Source organism: Carassius carassius, chromosome 38, assembly GCF_963082965.1.
Source record: "Carassius carassius chromosome 38, fCarCar2.1, whole genome shotgun sequence".
Taxonomy (NCBI): Eukaryota; Metazoa; Chordata; class Actinopteri; order Cypriniformes; family Cyprinidae; genus Carassius; species Carassius carassius.
The window spans coordinates 12,840,842-12,863,522 of NC_081792.1; the positions used below are offsets into that span (position 1 = coordinate 12,840,842).

Below are 22,681 nucleotides of genomic sequence, written 5' to 3' on the forward strand. Positions count from 1 at the left end.
TGTAGTGATGATGCCCACTGCTCAGTGCCCATCTCCACATATAAGCACAGCCCCTCACACAGGGCTCGCGCCCATAAAAAGGCAGACAACGTGTCAAAAGCAGTAAATGTACACTTTTACAGCCCACAATTACTCACAGACAGCACGAGTCCCACGGGACTCGCTCAGCCCTCCCTCACTCGGTTAAGCACCGTGGCGGGGTCGAGGACGAGCGATTTGTCCGCTGTGATCAGCATGCTCCCCGCCTCAAATTTCACAGGCATAACGCCCATGTTACAGCACATCGAAGCACTGCCGTTGCCCAGCCAACAGAGCACGCTTCGAATCCAACCCTTTGCCATTCATGCAGACGCATGGTCAGCGCTTCCAGGGGTTTCGGATTGGGTGCTAGACATTATAAAGAGAGGCTACTCGCTACAGTTTTCTCGACGCCCTCCGCGCTTTTTAGCACGCGTCGAAACTACGGTCAACACAGAAGTAGCACACTTACTTCGAGCCGAAATATCAAAACTGTTGAGCAAAGGGGCTGTGGAGCCTGTATCTCAAGCTCAAATCGAAGGGGGGCTGTACAGCAGATACTTTCTAGTGCCCAAGAAAGACGGGGGTTTCAGACCCATACTGGATCTAAGACAGCTGAACAAAGCATTGGCGAAACGCAGTTTCAAAATGCTTACAACCAGGAAACTCCTCGCGCATATTCGCAGAGGAGACTGGTTCATGTCGATAGATCTGAAGTATGCGTATTTTCAAATACAGATAGCATCACGTCACAGGCGATACTTGAGATTCGCCTTCGAGGGCCAGACATACCAGTATACAGTCCTGCCGTTCGGCTTGTCCCTGGCTCCATATTCCATATTTTCTAATAATATTACCAAGGGGCAACATGTATATTGAAAATGGAAGGGGACCTAGGACGGATCCTTGTGGCACTCCATATTTTACTGATGATAAATGAGATGACACCCCATTTAAATAAACAAAATGGTAGCGATCGGACAGGTAGGATCTAAACCATCTTAGAGCCTGCCCTTGAATACCTGTATAGTTTTGTAATCGATCTATGAGTATGTCATGATCTATGGTGTCAAACGCTGCACTAAGATCAAGTAAGACTAGAAATGAGATGCAGCCTTGATCTGACGCAAGGAGCAGGTCATTTGTAATTTTAACAAGTGCAGTTTCTGTGCTATGGTGGGGCCTAAAACCTGTCTGAAATTCTTCATACAGATCATTTTTATGCAGGAAGGTGCTCAATTGAGCAGACACAACTTTTTCTAAAATTTTAGACATAAATGGAAGATTTGAAATAGGCCTATAATTTGCCAGTACACTAGGATCTAGTTTTGGTTTCTTAATAAGAGGCTTGATAACCGCCAGCTTGAATGGTTTTGGGACGTGACCTAAAGATAACGACGAGTTAATGATATTGAGAAGCGGTTCTTCGGCTACAGGTAACAGCTCTTTAAGTAATTTAGTGGGTACAGGATCTAATAAACATGTTGTTGGTTTAGAAACAGTGATAAGTTTATTTAGCTCTTCCTGTCCTATATTTGTAAAGCACTGCAGTTTATCTTTGGGTGCGATGGATGAAACTGAAGTGTTAGACGCTGTAGAATCTACATTCGCTATTGTATTTCTAATGTTATCTATTTTATCAGTGAAGAAATTCATAAAGTCATTACTATTTAACGTTGGTGGAATATTTGAATCAGGTGGCGTCTGGTAATTTGTTAATTTAGCCACTGTGCTATATAAAAACCTTGGATTGTTTTGGTTATTTTCAATGAGTTTGTGGATATGCTCTGCCCTAGCAGTTTTTAGAGCCTGTCTATAGCTGGACATACTGTTTTTCCATGCAATTCTAAAAACTTCCAAGTTAGTTTTTCTCCATTTGCGTTCAAGACTACGAGTTACTTTCTTGAGAGAGTGAGTATTACTGTTATACCATGGCACAGTACGTTTTTCTCTAACCTTTTTCAATTTGATGGGGGCAACAGCTTCTAATGTATTAGAGAAAATAGTGCCCATGTTGTCAGTAATTTCGTCTAATTCATGTGTATTTTTGGGTACAAATAGCAGTTGAGATAGATCAGGCAGGTTATTTGCGAATCTTTCTTTGGTGGCTGGAACAATAGTTCTGCCCAGACGGTAACGCTGAGACATATAGTTAATATCAGTTATACGCAGCATGCACGATACAAGGAAATGGTCTGTCATATCATCACTTTGGGGTACAACATCTATAGCAGTAAGATCGATTCCATGCGATATAATTAGATCTAGTGTATGATTAAAACGATGAGTGGGCCCGGTGACATTTTGCTTTTATTAGGAGTTAGGAGTTTATTAGGTCAGTAAACGCAAGTCCTAATGTATCATTTGCATTATCAACGTGAATATTAAAATCTCCCATGATTAGCGCCTTATCAACTGTAACTAGAAGGTCTGAGAGGAAATCTTTTAGGAATTCTGCATACGGCCCTGGTGGTCTATGCACAGTAGCCAGAGCAAGAGATACATTAGATTTCTTTTGCATGTCTGACAGTGTAACATTTAGCAGAAGTATTTCAAAAGAGTTAAACCTGTATCCTGTTTTCTGGGTAACATTGAGAATATCACTATATATTGTTGCGACACCTCCGCCACGACCAGTCTGACGGGGCTCATGCTTATAACAGTAGTTCGGTGGAGTAGACTCATTTAGACCAAAATAATCATTTGGTTTTAGCCAGGTTTCAGTCAAGCAGAGTACATCAAAACTATTTTCTGTGATCATTTCATTTACAATAACTGCTTTGGGTGTGAGTGATCTAATATTTATGAGCCCAAACTTTAAAAACTGTTTTTGTACTTTTATCATTTAAGCGGGTGGAACAAAACTCATCATAATAGTTATTTGGGAATTGTCTTACTAGTCACATGGAGCAAAGTGTCCTGGAGATGTTGTCAGAGAGCAGCTCCGCTCCGATTCTGGTGGGGTGTAATCCATCAGCGCGAAACAGCCTAGGACGCTCCCAGAAAAGATTCCAGTTATTAACAAATAGCAGTTTCTGTTCTTTACACCATGATAACAACCATTCATTTAAAGCAAAAAGTCTACTGAACCTTTCGTGTCCTTGTCGATACGTGGGCAGTGGTCCTGACACGACGATCGTCGCCACGGGCGTCGTGCTGCGAACCGTCTCGATCAGGCTGCTGAAGTCCCTCTTCAGCGTCTCCGTCTGCCGCAGCGTGGTGTCGTTAACCCCGGCGTGAAGCACGACCGCTCTGGGGCTCTCGTCGGCCTTCAGGATCGCGGGTATCTGCGCAGAAACATTGAGAACACGAGCACCAGGCAAACAATGAGTGTGCACTTTACCTTCGGCTAACGTAGCACTTACGTGTCGGACGATGGAGTCTCCGATGATCACAGCGTCGCGTCCTGTCTCGCGGAGGGGAGCGAAGCGGTTCCGGATGGAGATGTCGAAGGCAGGAGGGGGAGAAGTCGTCGCCCGGGACCCGGCTCGCGTCCTCCGCTGTGGATGCACCCAGGGTCCGTGGTGTCCCGGGGTCGCAGTGAAGGACATCTGGGAAGATCGCGTCCTGGGTGCACCGGGCCTGTGCAGAGAAACACATGGAGTAGACATGGTGGGACTGTTAGCAGCACGCGGTATACTTACCCCGGACTAGTGAGCGTCAGCCCGGGATGATTCCAGCGCGGCTCTCCACTCTTTCAGCTGGGCCTGCCTCACCTCCAGGTCGCGAATCTGCTTTCCCACGGCCTCGAGCTCGAGCTGCACAGAGTGGAGACATTCATCCGCCATTAAAGCACGTAACAGTGAGTACAGCAGTGGTAATGTGTGTGAATAGAGTATTAGCAATGTAAGCGCAGTTAGCTGCAACCACGCTTGCTGATGCTAACGGGCTAAAAGCTAATAGCGGACCCGGGAGATCAAAATAAAACTAGTGATAGCGAGGCGCTCTGATTGTTTTTGTTGCAGAATGCAATAGAGGATATATTCACACGTTATATAAACGGAAACGATGATGTATAAAATTGATTTTTGAGTTAAAAATAGTCAATGAAAAGAATATAGTGACGGAGCTCAAACGCAGTACAGCCGCCAACAACAAACAGGAAGTGACGGTCAACGATACTGTTTTTGGGTATAACTCTGGACTCTCACTCCATGACGGCGCGGCTGTCGCCACAGTGTGCATTGGGCATTCAGCACACAGCGAGCTCTCTCCGCTGCGGCGCGACCTTCTCGCTCAGATAATTTCAGAAGATGCTAGGTTTAATGGCCTCAGCATCACCAGTTCTTCAGTTGGGCCTGCTCCGCATGCGCCCCTTGCAGTTCTGGCTGAAAGCGCGAGTACCGTGCAGAGCGTGGATATCCGGTCAGTTGCGTCTCAAGGTCAATCAGAGCTGTATTACAGCCTTGAAACCACAGACAGTCCAGCTGCTGTGGGAGAGATTTGGCAGGGCGGAAGTTGACCTCTTCGCGTCCCACGAAAGCGCTCACTGCCCCGCGTTCTTTTCTAAGAACGAAAGTGTGCTGTCACAAAGGTGGCCGTGCTGCCCGCTCTATGCTTTTCCCCCCGTCTCCCTCCTTCCGCAGGTGATAGAACGGGTGAGGGAAACAAGATGCTCAGTACTGCTTGTAGCACCACTTTGGAAGAACCAACCATGGTTTCCAGATTTGATGCAGTTAGCAGACACTGCCCAGTGGCCAGTGCCGTTGAGGAGGGACCTCCTCTCGCAGGCCAGAGGCTCGATTTGGCACCCTCAACTGGAGTTGTGGTCGCTCCATGTGTGGGTCGCTCAACAGTTACCCGCTGATCTCTCAGTGGGAGTGCTAAATACTATCACTCAGGCTAGAGCTCCAACGACTTGATGGCTATATGCTTCGAAGTGGTCAGTATTCTCCAGCTGGTGCACAGCTCGGGGATGTTCACCCCTTAATTGTGAGGTGACGGAGGTTCTCTCCTTCCTACAGGAGCTGTTGGATAAGGGCAGAGTCCCCTCCACGCTCAAAGTTTACGTGGCGGCTATCGCAGCGTTTTCTGAGATAACGCTCGGTCAGTCAATAGGAAGGAACGATTTGGTCATCCGCTTCCTCAGAGGAGCTAGGAGGCTGAATCCTCCCAGACCTCCGTCAGTCCCTGTATGGGACCTCTCGACGGTTTTGGAGGCCATGAAAGGTTCCCCTTTCGAGCCTATCCAGACGATTAGACTCAAACATCTGTCATTCAAGACAGTTCAAGAACATTCAAGTGTTCTTGTTGGCTCTCGCTTCAGTGAAGCGTGTGGGCAGTGTTGGGAAAGTTCACTTTCTACATGAACTAGTTCAAAGTTCAATTCACAAATTTTAAAATGAACTAGTCCAGTTCATAGTTCAAACTACAAAATTTTGAACTAAGTTCACAGTTTCAAAAATGAACTAGTTCATAGTTATTTTTTTCCATATGTTGCTGCGAGCTATTATTTTTCAAAATTATTGCAACAGCCCATATAGAATCACAGACAGCAATTATTTTATCAGTTTTAACAATGAATCTATGCGTCAGATTTCATCTTCATATCCAATTTTGAATCCTTATCCAACCAAGGTTTACATTAGCATTGAGGGGACAGCATTTCCCCATTGCTGCTTTAATGCTTTGTCTCCCATTCTCACCGACCTTGTCATAAACATCATAAAATTATTTTAAATGATCATACGCCTTCTTTCTACACGCTGCTGTCGCCTCCATGCTTTTTTTTTTTTTGATGACGCGTCATGCATGCGGCGGATGGCGGTGCGCCACTGGTGGCTAGTGTTGCCAGATTGGGTGTTTTTCCGCTAAATATTAAGACCCGTCTACGGTGTGTTTTAGCCGGGTTTTCGCCTGGAAGGCTCTATAGAAATCTGGCACCCTATTGAACGAAGTTAACCTGAGAGAGTGTGCCGTTCACAGACACCAGAATGAACGAGTTCACAGTAACGTTCATCAGGCAGTAATACAGCACGTTCAGTTCACGTTCACACAAAATATGAACGAGTTCATGAACTATCATTCAATGAACGCGTTCAGGCACAACACTGCGTGTGGGTGACCTGCACGCGCTCTCGGTGAGCCCGACATGCTTGGAGTTTGGGCCTAATGACTCAAGAGTCATACTCAAACCTAGGCAAATGTGCCGAAAATCCCTCAACACACCGTTTCGGGCTCAGGTTATTTCCTTGTCTGTCCTGTCGGTGTCAGAAGGGGATGGAGACTCAAGTCTTCTTTGCCCCGTTAGGGCTTTAAGAGCTTATGTGTCTCGCTCTGCTGTCTTCAGACAGACTGAGCAGCTGTTTGGCTCGTTCAGTGGACGTTCCAAGGGAATGGCTGTTTCGAAACAGAGCCTATCCAGATGGAAAGTTGACGCCATAGTGTTAGCTTACACTTCCAGGGGCCTTCAGTGCCCACTGGGTGTCAGAGCGCACTCCACGAGAGGGGTCGCCTCATCGTGGGCTTGGTCTAGTGGGATTTCCTTACAGGATATATGTATGGCGGCAGGATGGGCCTTGCCGTCTACATTTATCAGGTTTTATAACCTACAGGTTCCCGCTCTGCCAGCAAAGCTGTTGTCGATATAGTTGAATCAGTGTCCTGATTGGAACTCTGAGATCGCAAGCGCAATGCGCCGACTGTTATATGGGCAGTATTGCGTAAGACCCACATTCCCACATTAGTCAGGCCTTGCCTTGATTATGTGATGTCATATTGTCGCGTCTACGGATGCTGCTAGATATGGGGACAGAGGGTTTCCCCCTCCTGTTCTAGGACTCTCTGTGAGTCCCTCTAGTGAATGTGCACTGTAAATCCTGGGCTTCGCTTCCAGGTTTATTGGTGTGTGATCTCTGCACACAAGGCGTTTTACATGGGGTTCCCGTAGCGTCTTAGCTAAGACGCAGTACGAGAGAACTCTCGTAAGAGAACGTACTCGGTTACTAACGTAACCTCGGTTCTCTCTAGAAGAGGGAACGAGTACTGCGTTCTCTGCCGTGCGTACGATTCACTCTGGTTCGCTTCGGCGATGAAATAAATCAGGTGAGTCAGCCTTTTCGAGCTCCCTTTATAGGGCTAGGCCACACCCGTTTTGGCGGGAAGTGGCATGGAGGGCGCAAAGCCCCCTCATTGGTCTGATGTTGCATCAGCCTGCACTCGATAGGCTTATGCAGTTGCCGCAGAGCAGCCAATGAGCGAGCGAGCCGTCTCGCCTATGGCTGTATGCTGCTGCAAATGCGCTTTACAATATTTCAAAATTAAGGATAATTTTTTGCTTCAGTGTATCGTGAAAAGAGACTTTTCCCGTAGCGTCTTAGCTAAGACGCAGTACTCGTTCCCTCTTCTAGAGAGAACCGAGGTTACGTTAGTAACCGAGTACGTTTCCCTTACAGTCAATGCGAGCGTCGCAAGACCGGAAATAAGTATGCACACACTCACGTCGCTGAAGCTCACCGGCGCCATCTTGTGCACCTAGCCCATTGTGTTTTCCAGTCAGGCTCCAAAATGTATCACTGCTCTGCCCGAGGGGATATCTTGAATAGTGATGTAAAATTCCTAACTTGATTCGCGTTGTTCACTCACTTGAAGGGGTGAAACGGATCATACTTGATCATTTGCATTTGTTTCTAAATCTTGCCGATTCAAGCATGTTAAACAATTCACACGTGTTCGGATCTTGCACGCACTCGTTCAAAGCAAGCAGCATTTCAGACAATGCGTGTTCACAGAATTAATTCATCTTTTGCGTATCGTAAGTTCTGAATGAACACATACACACAATTATTTCAAAATAATTGTCTCTGCAAGTATTCTCATAAACACAGTCGGTTATGTTTTAAGTGAACGTATACAGTCAGTGGCCTGCTGCTCAGAGAAATTCGCTGTAACTAATCCTGCGTTCCAGGCAGGTTTTTGAGCCCGTAAGTCACGATTTCAAACCACGACTCACAACTTTATAGCGTTCCAGGCAAGTCACACCAAACTTCCTGAGCGCAAGCAATTGTAGCTAGATTGTTAATTTTATTGCAATGTTATATTGTCCTAAAATCGTTTTTTTAACGTGCACCACTTGCGTAAACACTGCATCCATAGGCAATATTATCCGTAGAGGCTGCCATTGTTGTTTCGCAGGCTATGTGACGTCAGAGTTCGTAACTCGGAGTACATCTATCTAGTACGAGTTCACGGGTGGGAAGTCACGGGTTTGACTGCTGTTCCAGTGCAGTTTCACGGGTAGAAGTTTGGAAAAGCATGGGTTACGGGTTGCCTGGAACGCGGCATAAATCTGAATCTCTCTCTCTCTCCGTAAATTAGACGACGTAAAAAGGGGCGAGTTTCTAACTAAACAGGGAGGGAGGACTATGGAAGGCCATGAGGGTCAAATTCACGTGAATTTTAACGCGTCAACAACACTTTAAATACGTGTATTTCACACGTAAACAACACGTATTTAACGCGTTAAATACGTGTTGTTTACGCGTTAAAAATCAGCGCGTATTTAACGTGTATTTCACGTGTTAAATGCACGTTAAATACACGTGAAATACACGTGAAGTACGCGTTAAAAATCAGTTTGAACGGGTCAATGTCATTGGCTGCTGAGGACTTCTGGGTCAAACCACTTCTGTGAGCTTAGAGGGGAGCTTACCATTCATAGACAGTCAACCACCATTTAACATGCTATAGATCAGCTTATTCAGCCTTATTATTTTTTTTTTTCTTTTCTTTTTTTATATAGCCTATAGAAATAATATATTTAAGTTTCAGTTTTATGAAAAAATTAAGCAATTAATTTTAAGCATGTAAAGCAACAAATCTGTTTTATGGATGGTAACTGTAAAATTATTACTGAAATATAATTAGTAATTAGTTACACTACTAGTTAATGCAAAAGTAATATAATTAAAATAACTAAATTACTAGTAACTGCTTAATGCTCAACTCTGACTTTCAGTAAAAAAAAAACTATATATATTTGGACTTTCTCCTGCTGAGAAATAACTGATGAAAATGTAAGAAAAAATTTAGTGTTCAAGAGAAATTATTTATATCAGTCTTATTTGATATTCAATATCTCAGGACATAAATAAGGTAAGTTAAAGTGTATCTGTTTCAAATGTTTTGGTGATAGTATAAGACTTAAGTTAGCATCAAGCATTAACATTTGTGTCGGGGAAATAGTTACAATGGAGGTAAGCAATCAATTCAGGTTTAAGATACAAACCATTGAAATCAATATCTGTCTTTAGAAAACAATCATCTTAGTAATCAACAGCTTTTATTGTGCTTACATTTACAGCTATTGCCAGCAGATGGCACTTATTGAAACCTCTTTTTGTTCAGCAATTCTGCACTTTTTGTTTTGTGATTATGCACTCATCAGACAATCAATAATTAGGTACACAGGTGATGTTATAAGACATAAGCATTTAAGACTTTCAGGATTAAAATGAGAGCTTGTACTAGGGTCAGGACAACAGAAGTATTCTACTGCTACCACCATACCACCGTGAACCCCCCCAACCCCCCATCGCATCAATATTACTAATCATTTTTTTCAAACAGCTGAATTAAAATCAAGAAAAAATAGATATCATTTTAAAGCTCAGAGTCTGAGCATTACAATGCATATAGCATGTTGATCAACTCCAAAATAGTGCCAAGTTATTTGCTGAGAAAAATAATAATAACCATTTTGCCATGTACTCTAATATTTATAAAAATATCACACAACTCGTATACTCATGTGCCATATGTCATCTGAAAGGTCTCATGAAGTAGAATAAAACAACAGGGTTCTAGGCTAATTTTTTGCACTTGTTACACTAGTGCGCCTAACTTTTTTCTTACAAGTCCACTTTTTTTAAATCGCTGGTCAACATAATGTTCTTTATTTGAAGCACAATTCTACAAGAAAGGTAACTTACTGAAAAAGTTTTAGTGCTTAAAGTGTTTAAACTGAGGTGAAATTTAAACTTAAAACATCTCAAGATATATGAAATAAAAAGAAAATCTAAATTAAGGGTTTTAAGGGCTTCAAACTGAACATATCATGGCTCAATGTCTTATGGACTATCCTCCACTGCAGTCACATGCCCCTTGTATGGCCAACTCCTGTAGTTTGGTCTTCTTGATCTTTGGCCTTGGTTTATCCAGCTGGCCACACTCTCTCTAGCATCAAAATCTTCCAGACTTGGCCCTCTACACTGATTCTTATCAGATCTTCACTGTGTCTGAAAAAATGGAACAAATCAGACAAACATGTCTGATTTGAACTGGTGAACAGTCCCTAAACAGCTTGTACTTATTGGATCAGCTATTAAAATAGTTCAGTTTTGTATGTAATAGCAAAGTGATTATATTTTGTTAATATATATAAGTTAAGTTAGAAAAGCGTTTGGAGCATTTTATGTTTGTTAAATATAAGTTTTAGGGTTTTTTAAGTAACGACCAAGCTGCCAGCGGCAGACAGTGAGCCTATGTTTGATCAATTTAGCCTTCTCAAATCATCACAACTTACCTAAAATAAAATCTATAGATCTAAAACAGTTGAAGCATATGACAATGTTTAAACGTTAGACCCAGATAAATGTAAGCTATATCCAATAGTGAGGAGATGCTTCAGGACAGGGAGACGGCAACATGATCACTTGCATTTTTTTCCGTGGATATGCCTCATTTTTGCTCATAAAGCTAAGAGTAATACATTATTCGTAACTGCACACACAATATCAACAAAACAGTTGCTCGTTCTGCTGTGTTGTCTTTAATAGGAGTACAAAAATTAACCGAAACTCAGTGAAAACATATATATAATATATATATATATATATATATATATATAGATATAGATAGATAGATACAAGCTTTAAATAACTACTTAATGAAATAAAACAAATCAAAAACAAAAACTCTTTCATTATAATCATAACCCATAAAGATGTACTTATCTCTAAAAGCGCTTCTAATGAGGGGATGACAAGTCGGGATTTCAACTTCATCCTTGTGACACAGATTCAGAAAACACTAGTTTATTAGTAAATAATTAAAATACCTTCTTCTTAAGCCTATTATTTGAACGCAGAACTGTTCAGCTGCGCTGCTGCAGGACACAAAACACCGTCGAGCCACGCTTTACAGTCGTGGCATCACGGTCTCGTGTTGTTTCCACCAGCGCAGCAAGTTTTTTTTTTTCATCGATAATTGATGAATGTCTAAAATATAAAAAGTAATAAGAAGTCTAAACAGACTGGAGGCCCGGCCCACATCTGAACTATCGAAGCCCGGCTCGAGGGGGTAAAAAGCCCGTCGGGCTCAGGCTAAAATGCAGGATTCTATTGTCTGTTGTTGAACCACAGGGAGACCTTCAGAGTCGCAGAGACTTTTTTTCCCCTTAAATGGCTCGTTGCACCGGTGCGACCTCAGAGTTTTTTTAGTCGCACCATTGAGAAATTGTTTGAGGCTTTGAATAAACTGGAGCAAGTTTTGTACAAGAAGTCAACCCCAGACCCATATAACAATAATAATAGGCCTATTGATGTCACCGTTTTACTTGTAACTTCATAAAACAAGATTTCAGTGTAAAATTATGCACCAGAATTTTATAGTAGATTCTCCTGATTAAAAGAGCCCAAAACTATCTGTCAAATCTGTCATTTATATCTAAAGATTTATAACACACATAAAACTGCACAGAGAGCATGTAGTTTAGCCAAAAATCTATGGTAGCTGTCATGTAGGCTTTTCACTCATAACTTCATGAAAAAAGCATAGGCTATATCATACAAAAGATACGTCATTTGCAGATTAAAAACTGTCGAAACTCACCATAAAACATCATTTAGATCTAAATATATATTTCATAAAGCTATAACACATAGAAAAAAAAGGTAATGTATCTTAGCAAAAAAAAAAAAAAAAAGATCAGAGGTTTCAGTCCCGTGCCGCTTTACCTCTTAACTTCACCAAACATGATAAGATCGAAAGATTTAGTTCATAGAGCTGTGACACATGAAAGCAGACTGGCGCACTGAGGGTGCAAAGAAAAACAGCTCGATACTTCACGTTTTGTTTACTTTCATAGCTTCAAGAATCATGCATAGATCATTATTTTCAGAAAATTATCCCAATTAAAATGAGCCCAGAGATACTGTAATCCATGGATGAGATCCAAATATATTACTCATATTTCTATAACACATAAAACCCAACAGGCACAGCACAACAAATAACTTTAGTTTCACTTTGCGCTTTTATTAATACGTTCATGAAACATTCATATATCATGCAAAATCATACGTCATTTTTTTTTCAGAAAATTCTCCAGATTAAAAGGAGCTCAAATTAATCGTAATTTGTTCACTTGATGTAAATATATTACTTACGATATTATCACACACATGAAACCATTCAATTGAGAAAAAAAAACATGAAACATGCATAGCTCATGGAAAATTTTAATTTCTTTAGATTAAAATGAGCCCAATTATACAATAATCTCTCATTTAGATTTGAAGATATTCGTCATCGAATTATAACAAAACGAAACAAAAAAACTCCAAATGCGCACATGCTGCAATATTCTCATGGTTTTACCTTTATAACTTCATGATCATGAAACATGCTCTGATTGTGAAAAATGATATATCATTATTTACAGCAGATTCCAGTCCAAAATAAAAACAATCCATTACGATCTTTCATATGTATGTCATGGATCAGTTGGAGAACTCGATTAAACTTTTGACAGAACATAGTGTTACAACCCCTTGGCTCAAGGAGTAGCAACATGAATGGAGAGTCCATACAACATAATCAAATGTGCACAAATATGTATTTTAATCAGAAAACAGACATAACTACATTAAGGTAAAACATAAAAAATATAAAGATACAAAAACACAACATGAAGCCTTGGACTGGAGAGCGTGAGAAAGTCCGCCTGACCACCAAACAGCAAGACCAGCAGAAACCAAGCCCCAATCTCCTTCCCTCCCGAGGGTAAGAGAGCCAGCATCTTATAAGCAGCATGGTTAATCACAATCAATTTTCCACACCTGCATCACAGCACTTAACCTAAAGACACAAAAAGTGTTACCCCATGACACCTGCTGGACAGCCCCTTGGATCGTCACAGTAGAATCAGACTATAACTTTGGACTCTCCTTGCTATATTCGTGGAGTTATGAGTTGGTATTTTTGTGTATGGCACTCAGAAAGCAACAGTATTTAAATAGTATACTTCGGCGAGTCAAGAGCTAAACAAAAAGACCTGTTTAATTACAAAATTATAACTACTTTTATAAACGTTGTACTATCACCACAAAAATTTTTATTAATATTTATTAAAAAATAAATATTTCATAAAACTGATATTTAAATGTATTATTTCTATAGGCTATACAAAAAAACCCTAAATAATAAGGCTGAATAAGCTGATCTATAGCATGTTAAATGGTGGTTGACTTTCTATGAATGGTACACCCCTCTAAGCTCACAGAAGTGGTTTGACCCAAGTCCTCAGCAGCCAATGACATTGACCTGTTCAAACTGATTTTTAACGCGTACTTCACGTGTATTTCACGTGTATTCAACACGTGAAATACACGTTAAATACGCGCTGATTTTTAACGCGTAAACACGTATTTAACGCGTTAAATACGTGTTGTTTACGTGTGAAATACACGTATTTAACGTGTTGTTGACGCGTTAAAATTCACGTGAATTTGACCCTCATGGCCTTCCATAGAGGACAAAACGCTCAACAAACACATTCCTAACGCGTTAAATACGTGTTGTTTACGTGTGAAATACACGTATTTAACGTGTTGTTGACGCGTTAAAATTCACGTGAATTTGACCCTCATGGCCTTCCATAGAGGACAAAACGCTCAACAAACACATTCCTTGTTGGCCGCGCGATAGACTCACTCATCCATTTGCCTAGAAAAGATATGTAATATTATGATTTCCGTCATTTAAAAAAAAAGAATATACCTATACCTATAGTTCCGTCATCAGCTAAAAGACATGAAATTACCAAAAACGCGTTTAAAGTTGCAAACTGTCCATGTAACAAAATATATTCTGCAATTCGAGATCACAATTTAATGCACAAGCAGATATAAAAACTGAAATGTAATGCTCAAATAAACGTGAGCACGGTGCACTTATACTAGAATATATGTAACCATTTAAAATAACTAATTTTATATTCTGCCAGAGCAAGCATTTGAGAGTTTTGAGAAGCTGAATGAGCAATAAAGCTATAGTGAGGTGAGGAGCAATATAAAAATTGTCATTCTCAGTGTTACTTGATCTAATTCACAAATATCTTACTGTTAAATAAAAAAAGATTGTACTCAGTTGTGTTTTATGCTCTAAAACAGTCCAGAACATTATAGTCAAACAAAGATTTCTGTGCCACACCAGACTGGCCACCCCATGAAAACATCCTGGCTGCCAGTTCAGTCAGTGTTGCTGTTTCAGTAAATGAATTACTCCGGGATATTGGCTCATTTCTATTCAGAGGGAGTTCAGCCACGTTAAAGAGGGAATCATTTAAGTCATTTGTAGATCAGTGCTTACTGGAGATGCGAATCGTTAAACAATTAAGTCCTATTTGGTGAACTGGTTCAACCGGTTCATTAAGAAGAACCGGTTAAATCGAACGTTTCGTTCGCGAACTGGACATCACTAGTTCTCTACTAATTGGTGAAACTTGCATTGTTTGCCCCAGCGTGCCCGAGGAGCCTTACCGTGGAGCCGATGTGCGCGTTATATATCGCGCTGTTTAAAAGTTGAGGTGACCGTCAGACCTTGCAGGACTTTTCGACATCGAGAGACTTATGTACGGTCTTAATTTTAAACCAAATGGAAGCCGTCTGTCTTGACTGATTGTGGGGCACAGGTGTTGTCACGCGCAGATCGCTTCTAATGAACTTTGATTGTGATGCTCGTGGTGGGTCTGATTCTGAAGTGACTCATGATTGTTCACTGTGGAGCTGACATGGATGATCACGGTGCCGCGGATGCATTTCGGAGAGGAAACGCAACTTCTGTTTTCTTCCTGCCCCATGTAACTTTGGCACCGACATGTACACCAGAATAAAGCGACTGTTTGGATTCGTTTGACGCACGCTGTCTTTTTATTAAAAAAGGGGAATCTTTTATCCTGTTCAACACAAGGACGTGTACTCCTAGCAAGGATGCCTGGTGTCCTGGGTCTGTACATTGGTATGGAGGTGCTGATTGCCCTTTCGTCAGTCATTGGGAATGTGATGGTGGTCTGGGCTGTGAGAATCAACCGATCTCTACGGGACACGACCACTTATTTCATCGTCAGCCTGGCTCTGGCAGACATTGCGGTCGGGGCACTTGTCATTCCTCTGGCTATAACCATAAGCATCGGACTAAAGACTCATTTTTACAGCTGTCTGTTCTTTGCATGTACTGTACTGGTACTAACGCAAAGTTCAATACTCGCACTCCTGGCTATTGCTATTGACCGCTATCTGAGGGTCAAGATACCAATGAGGTAATGTTGGTTTCTTATTCATTTCACAAGAATTCTCATTTCATATTTCCTGTTATGTTTTCCTTTTTTTAATGCATGATGGTTTCGAGTAATATCGAGTATAATAATATCGAGGTTGTATTGAAGTTGATTGTGATATCACAATTCTTAAAGGGATATTTAACCCAAAACGAAATGAAAGTGGTTCCAAACCCGTATCACTATTTTTCATTCAGATGAGAACTTTTAAAGAATGTTAATGCAACTAAGTAATTAATGTTGTCATGTCGAGCAAAAACGAACCCCAAATCACTACGAAATGTAATAAAATGCAGCAGCTATTTACACTAAGGATAGCATATATTTTTAGCCATAGATCCTATTTACTTTAAGTGCAAATAGCGATTGAGGCTATTTACTATTTGCAAATAGTGATGAATGCTATTTACACTGAGTGCAAATAGTAATGGACTCTATTTACACTGATGATGAATGAATTCTATGCACTGAGTTCTATTTATACTAAGTGAAAATATCAGTAGCTTATTTTCAACAAAATGTTATTTACACTAAGTGCAGAAAGCGATAGATTCTATTTATACTGTTAAAATAGCAGGATTGTCTGCTATTTATAGGCCTACTGCAAATAGTGGCAATTATCTGCTCCTAAGTATTATAGTACATTATAAAACAGTATGCATTAATAACGTATTGAGTGTAAATTATAATTTTAATTCAGATTATTAAATGGATGCTACCTTATTGAGACAATACCATCAATCAAATCATTAGAAAGAAACAACATAATGGCTGAATTAGAAATGCATACTGTTGTTTCTTTAACTATAACTCTATTTTGTGGCAGAATCATACAATTGTAGTATGTTTCCTATTTAAATTAATGTTTTGTTTAGAAATCACAAATAGTTGTGAACTCTTATGAACAGGGCAATGGGATGTAGTGGTGAAAGGAGTATGTAAAAAAAATAGCTTGACTTCAAATTTTTTTTAAATATAGCACACATTAACCATTTTTATAATGATTTATTTCTTTATTTGAGCCCTGACATCTTCATTTACAATTCATTGCCATTACAATCTTTAAAGTGTCTCCTTTCTTTTCACGGAAGAAAGTCCTGCCGATTGAAACTTGAGGGTGAGTTTAATTTTGAGGTGAACTATCCCTTCATGTCAAATTTATTTAAACAGAAAACGAACATGCATATTCTTTGATTAGAATGTAATCATAATTGTTCGTCACATTACAATCTTAGAAAGAGAATTAAGAAATATTGTAGCAAATGAGAAATGCTGAGGCGTGGCATCTTTGCTTTCAGATCGTGGAATGAAGTTTGACCTGAGTGGGTTTGCCGTGGGCTGCAATGTTTCTGAAATTATTGCTGTGACATGGAATCCACTTTCAAAGGCACCTTCAAACCATGACTGTCTCACAGTTCTTATTTTCCTGTCCTGACCATGGCCTCTCATTTAATGTGAAGTTGGAGTTATATAGTTTACACATTATAGGAGACAAAACAATTAGGTAGAAAGACTGTTATAGAGCATTACTTCTGATTGCATAGAGGAACAGCTAAATGACTTGCCCATCCTTTATTTTAAATATTAAATAAGATTATAACATTCCAGTCTGAGGTAATTACACTGGACAAATGCATAGTTTGTCAAACAAGCAACTAGTGCCAATTTGCCAGCTGAGTGGATGGCATGCTTCACTAGCTTCAATTGTGTTGTCTTAAAAGACCTTCTGCTCTTCACAGAGAAGGGATTGTGACTAAATCAAAATGTAATCCTTCACAACAGAGTTTGTGTAGTCAGATGAACACTTTTAATTTCCATGCAATTTATCACAGGGATTATTTATTGCAGATAAATCACACTTGATACTCTAAAACAGATATAAAAAAAAAAAAAACTTTGTGTTTGTGCTTCCTCAGAAACAGGCCTAATTTTAGTAATGTTCATGGTTAAGCGTTCTTTACAAAGCTCTTGTTTTTCAGTGTTGAAGAGTGTATCAATTGTAACAGGATGTCAAATTCCCATGTATTTTCTCCACTGGGTAATTGATTTTAAACAATAACTTTTACACCTTTAAAGACATGCTTACTGTGAACTACGAGGTTGTTGGTATGTGGTTTTGTTGAAGCTAACAGTCTGCATAATTTGGGATTTTTTAAATAATCATTTTCAACTGCAGAATTCAAAATCAAAAGAAGATCAGCAGCGCTCTGAGTCTGTTCCTATACCTGTAGCTCCACAGGGGAGCAGCAGTCAGGCTGCGGCCCGGGATCAATAAATATAGATGAACATCAATATCGTGTATACCACACGTGGATTGCGCGTTGGGCACAGTGAAGCAGACAAATCACGCCGCCTAGTAGTGGATAAACTTTTGGAGGCCTGTGATGTACTATGTGTCCAAGAAACTTTTTACCTAAGCAGGATTTAGAGGGTCTAAATTCCCTGCATAAAGGCTTTTATGGGGCGAGTGAATCTACTACTGACCTGAGTACCAGAATTGTTCATGGTAGAATACCTGGTGGTGTTGCCCTGTTATGGCATAAAAAATATGATCAGCTGGTTAAGGTGGTTAGACTGGATGTTGATTGGGCTATAGGAATTGAGTTTAATTGTGGTGATAAAAACTTCATTATCTTAAACATTTACACACCCTATGAGTGTTCTCAAAATGAAGAGGAATATCTTACTAGGCTGGCTTGTGTTATGTCCTTTATTGAAGATAATGCTTCCACGTGCTTCTTTATTGTGGGTGACATGAATGCAGATGTTTCTGATGGCAGCGCTTTATTTGCCAAACATTTAATGCAGTTCTGTTCTGATAATGGTCTAATTCTTTCTAGCAAAGTGCTTTTGCCTGATAGTAGCTACACCTATGTCAGTGAGGCATGGCACACAACCTCATGGCTAGATCACTGCATTTGCACGGCTGATGCACATGATTCTATAGAGGCCATAAAAATTAATTATGAATTTGCTACTACTGATCATGTGCCTTTCTCTTTTTCTGTAAGCTTAGGCAATATACCTGCTTTTGTGTCTGTAGATAACATGTGTGTGGGGAAAATAGATTGGTCTAATCTGAATGAGGAGGACCTTAAGGAATATTATATTCAGTCTGACATCTTGTTGAATAACATTGAATTACCTAAAGATTCTATGGCATGTTATGATATTAATTGCAAGAACCCTCAACATGGTATTGAGCTATGCACCCTGTATGAGAATATTGTGAAGTCCCTCCTTGTTTCGAGCAGGCCCCTGTATAAGAAACACAGATTGTATAAAGTCAAGCCAGGTTGTAATGGCTATGTGGAAGAGATGCATGCTGAGGCAAGACGGGCCTTTAAAGCATGGGATGAGTCAGGTAGACATAAACAGGTTCCCTTATTCGAATACAAGAAACAAGCAAATGCAAAGTTTAAATATGCCCTACGTTTTATTAAGAGGAAGGAAAATACAATGAGGTCGGATTCTCTGGCAAGGAAGCTGCAATATAATAGTCCTATTGAGTTCTGGAAAGAAATCAAAAGAATGAATAACTGTAAAACATTGTTACCAACGAATATTGATGGTGTCAACGGCGCGGAAGAAATTACTCAGTTGTGGCAGAAACATTACTATGAGCTGTTTAATTGTGTTAAAAGTAAGTCTTTTACAATGGGTGACATTGACAGTAATGAAGATGCAATTGTTCTACCTCAAGAAATATATGATGCAATCATGATGCTAAAGGATAACAAGGCATGTGGTATGGATGAGATATCTGCGGAGCATCTAAAATTTGCAAGTAGAAAACTCTGTCCCCTAATTGCTATTTGTTTTACTGGGTTGCTAGTCCATGGTATTTTACCTGATTCTATTTTATCTGTCACACTAGTGCCTATTATTAAAGAAAAAGCTGGTAAGATTAATAGCTTGGATAATTACAGGCCTATAGCTTTAGCCAGTATTTTATCTAAGGTTTTGGAGAGGATTATATTGAATAGGCTAGAACATTTTGTCTTGACCTCTGATAATCAGTTTGGCTTCAAACCTAAACATGGCACTGATATGTGTATTTTTGCCCTAAAGGAGGTTTTAGATTTATATAACAGGCATAATTCAACAATCTTTATGTGTTTTATTGACGCTTCTAAAGCCTTTGATCGGGTAAATCATGAGAAACTATTCTACAAATTGTATAACAGAGGGGCTCCCAAATATTTAGTGAGAATCATGGCCTTTTGGTATGCCCATCAGTCGATGTATGTGAAATGGGGTAACTTTATGTCTGCCTCATTCAATGTAAGTAATGGAGTTAGGCAGGGAAGCATCTTATCTCCCTTTCTCTTTAATATTTATATGGATGATTTATCAAAGTTGTTAAACGAATGTGGAACAGGTTGTATGGTTGGGGACACCATTATTAACCACCTCATGTACGCAGATGACCTGGTCATCCTTTGTCCATATAGTGCTGGTCTTCAACAGCTACTAAGGGTATGTTCTCAATATGGCTCAGACTTTGATATTACGTTCAATTCTAAGAAGAGTAATATAATGATTGCTAGAAGCAGGGAAGATAGTAAACTCTCATTTCCTGCTTTTTATTTGTCGGGTATTTTACTTAAAGTGTGTGATGAGGTCAAATATTTAGGACATTATATAACTGATGATCTGTCTGATGATAGGGACATTCATAGACAGTATTGTATGTTATATGCACAGGCTAATATGCTGAATCGCAAATTTAGTATGTGTTCACCATCTGTGAAGACTACACTTTTTAAAGCTTTTTGCACTCCGATGTACACTGCCCACTTGTGGCGGCGTTATAAAAAAAGCAATATGCAGAAACTCAATGTGGCATACAATGATGGGTTGAGGCTGCTGCTTAAATTGCCACGTTGGGGCAGTGCGAGCCAAATGTGTGTAAATGTTAATGTATTCACGTGTCCTGCTGTACTCAGGAATCTCATGTACAGATGTATGTGTAGATTAGCAGAGTCATATAATAGCATCATCGCAACACTAGTGAACCCTGCATTGAGTGCAGTTAGGTTCACTTCGAGATTGTGGAACCATTGGCGTTTTAGTCTATATGTTAATATTTGAACACTCTTTTTGTGTGTGTGGAATTTTGACTGTTGTAGTTTTGTATTTTTATGTGTATGTTTGTATAGTGCTATGGACCATTTTTATGTATGTCCTGAATAAAGAATATGATGATGATGATGATAATTGTGCAAAAAGAACTCTTAAGAGCATTCTCACTATATAAAGTAGTGCAAATGACTTAATTTGCATCAGTTTGCTCTGTTAATGAAATTACAAAAACCATTTACTTAAATATTTGTATGCATAATATGAGTATTATGCAACAAATTAAAGCCATTAAGTACACTGCACAATCTTGTACCTTTTGTGTTTTTGTCCAATTTTCAAATACTTCTTACACTGTCTCATACTTGTTTTAAAGATGCCATTTTTTCCCCACAGATATAAAAGAGTGGTGACTCCAAAGCGTGCAGGAATTGCAGTGATTGTGTGCTGGATGGTGGCCATCGTAGTCGGCCTGATGCCCATGTTGGGCTGGAACAATCTGGAGAAGCTACGACAGATCAACGGCACCATGGGTGCTGACCTTCTTGTAACCTGTGAGTTCGAGAACGTCATCAGCATGGAGTACATGGTCTACTTCAACTTCTTCGGATGGGTCCTGCCACCTCTCGTCCTCATGTTGCTTATCTATGCTGAGATCTTTTACATGATCCACAAGCAGCTCAATAAGAAGATCACCACCAACCAGACCGACCCCACTCGATATTACGGGAAAGAACTGAAGCTGGCGAAATCACTCGCACTGGTGCTCTTCTTGTTTGCAGTCAGCTGGTTGCCGTTGCATTTTCTGAATTGCATCACTCTCTTCTGCCCTACCTGTGAAAATTCAATGGAAATTCTTTATGTGGCTATCTTGCTCAGTCATGGCAACTCCGTTGTCAATCCCATTGTTTATGCATTCCGCATTAAGAAATTCCAGAATGCATTCGTTAAGATCTGGAAACAGTATGTGTGTTGCACAGAGGATCCACGTCTGCGTGATAGGCCCATCTTTCGCATAGATAGCAGCAAAGAGAGAAGACTGGGGGGCAATGACATCTGACACTTTTTAAAATATGGCAGTATAAATGAATCTACTAGGAAAATGCAGTCTGGGATGTATGCTGTCAGTTGTGAAAATACATTTGCTACAGAAATGGACACGATCGAACATTACTGGAAATGTTTCCTTGAAAACTTAGTCAATGGTGCATATAATGAGTTGCATCATTAGCGAGGGACCATTAAATAAATGAAAGTGGCCTGTTTTAGAGGAATAGCCACACAGGCATTCACATCTGTGGGAAAATCTTTATTTGATTATGATTTCCTTTTGTGTTGTGGTTCATTTGAATGCAGCTATCTCATAAAGGGCGTCGTATAATGAGTGCAAAACTGCAGACTCAGTGCTTATGAGTGCACTAAACCACACTCGTCTTTAGTCAGTAGCATTAACGCATCTGAAGACTTTGAGAAAGGACATTGAGGATGTAATCTGAGGTCATTTTTGTATGCCAGCACATTGATGTTGGGAAATATGGGATATGGAGTTATTTGTCACTTACTGCTTTTCAGGACAAGTGCAAATTGGAGGCAACTAGGCCCACTTCGTCTTCAAGGGACAATTAAAAATTATGTCATCATTTATACACCCTTGTGTCAATCCAAACCTGTATGAATAGTTATTTTTTTTTAAATGTCTATAAAATGAAAGTCAGTGGGGTTCAGAATTGTTTTGGACCCCATTGAATTTCTTTCCGAACAACAGAACATTCATTCATTCATTCATTTCAGAAGAAAATCATACAGGTTTGAAAAGAAGATAACAGAACTTTCATTTTTAAGTGAACTATCCCTTTAAGCAGAACATTGCGTGATAATATTGGTCCAGTATCAGCGAAGTTGCTTTTGCCATGCTAGAAAACTTTTTTTTTCCTTTTTTTATTTTTTATTTTTTTATTTATTTTTTTTAGATGTTCCAGTCTCAATTAAATTATTTGGCGTTTTAATACTGTATACTTAACTGAA

General features: G+C 39.9%; 2 protein-coding genes across 2 annotated transcripts in view; one reads left to right on the plus strand and one right to left on the minus strand.

The window, feature by feature from the left end:
• LOC132119361 (small glutamine-rich tetratricopeptide repeat-containing protein alpha-like) overlaps window positions 1-22,681 on the minus strand; it is a 184,717-nt gene that overhangs the window by 52,477 nt on the left and 109,559 nt on the right. The gene's annotated exons all lie outside the window — the stretch shown is intronic.
• On the plus strand, window positions 14,652-22,603 carry LOC132119347 (adenosine receptor A1-like). Its single transcript, XM_059529213.1, has 3 exons — window positions 14,652-14,789; window positions 14,820-15,556; window positions 21,053-22,603. Exons 2-3 carry the CDS (start codon window positions 15,228-15,230, stop codon window positions 21,714-21,716), a joined length of 993 nt encoding a protein of 330 aa, XP_059385196.1. The 5' UTR covers window positions 14,652-14,789; window positions 14,820-15,227; the 3' UTR covers window positions 21,717-22,603.

What these genes read in the sequence shown, in the direction of transcription:
- LOC132119347 (XM_059529213.1), top strand. Translation starts at nt 15,228, where the DNA reads ATGCCTGGTGTCCTGGGTCTGTACATTGGTATGGAGGTGCTGATTGCC. An exon ending in AGGGTCAAGATACCAATGAG is followed by an intron (nt 15,557 to 21,052) that starts GTAATGTTGGTT and finishes TTTTCCCCACAG; the next exon opens with ATATAAAAGAGTGGTGACTC.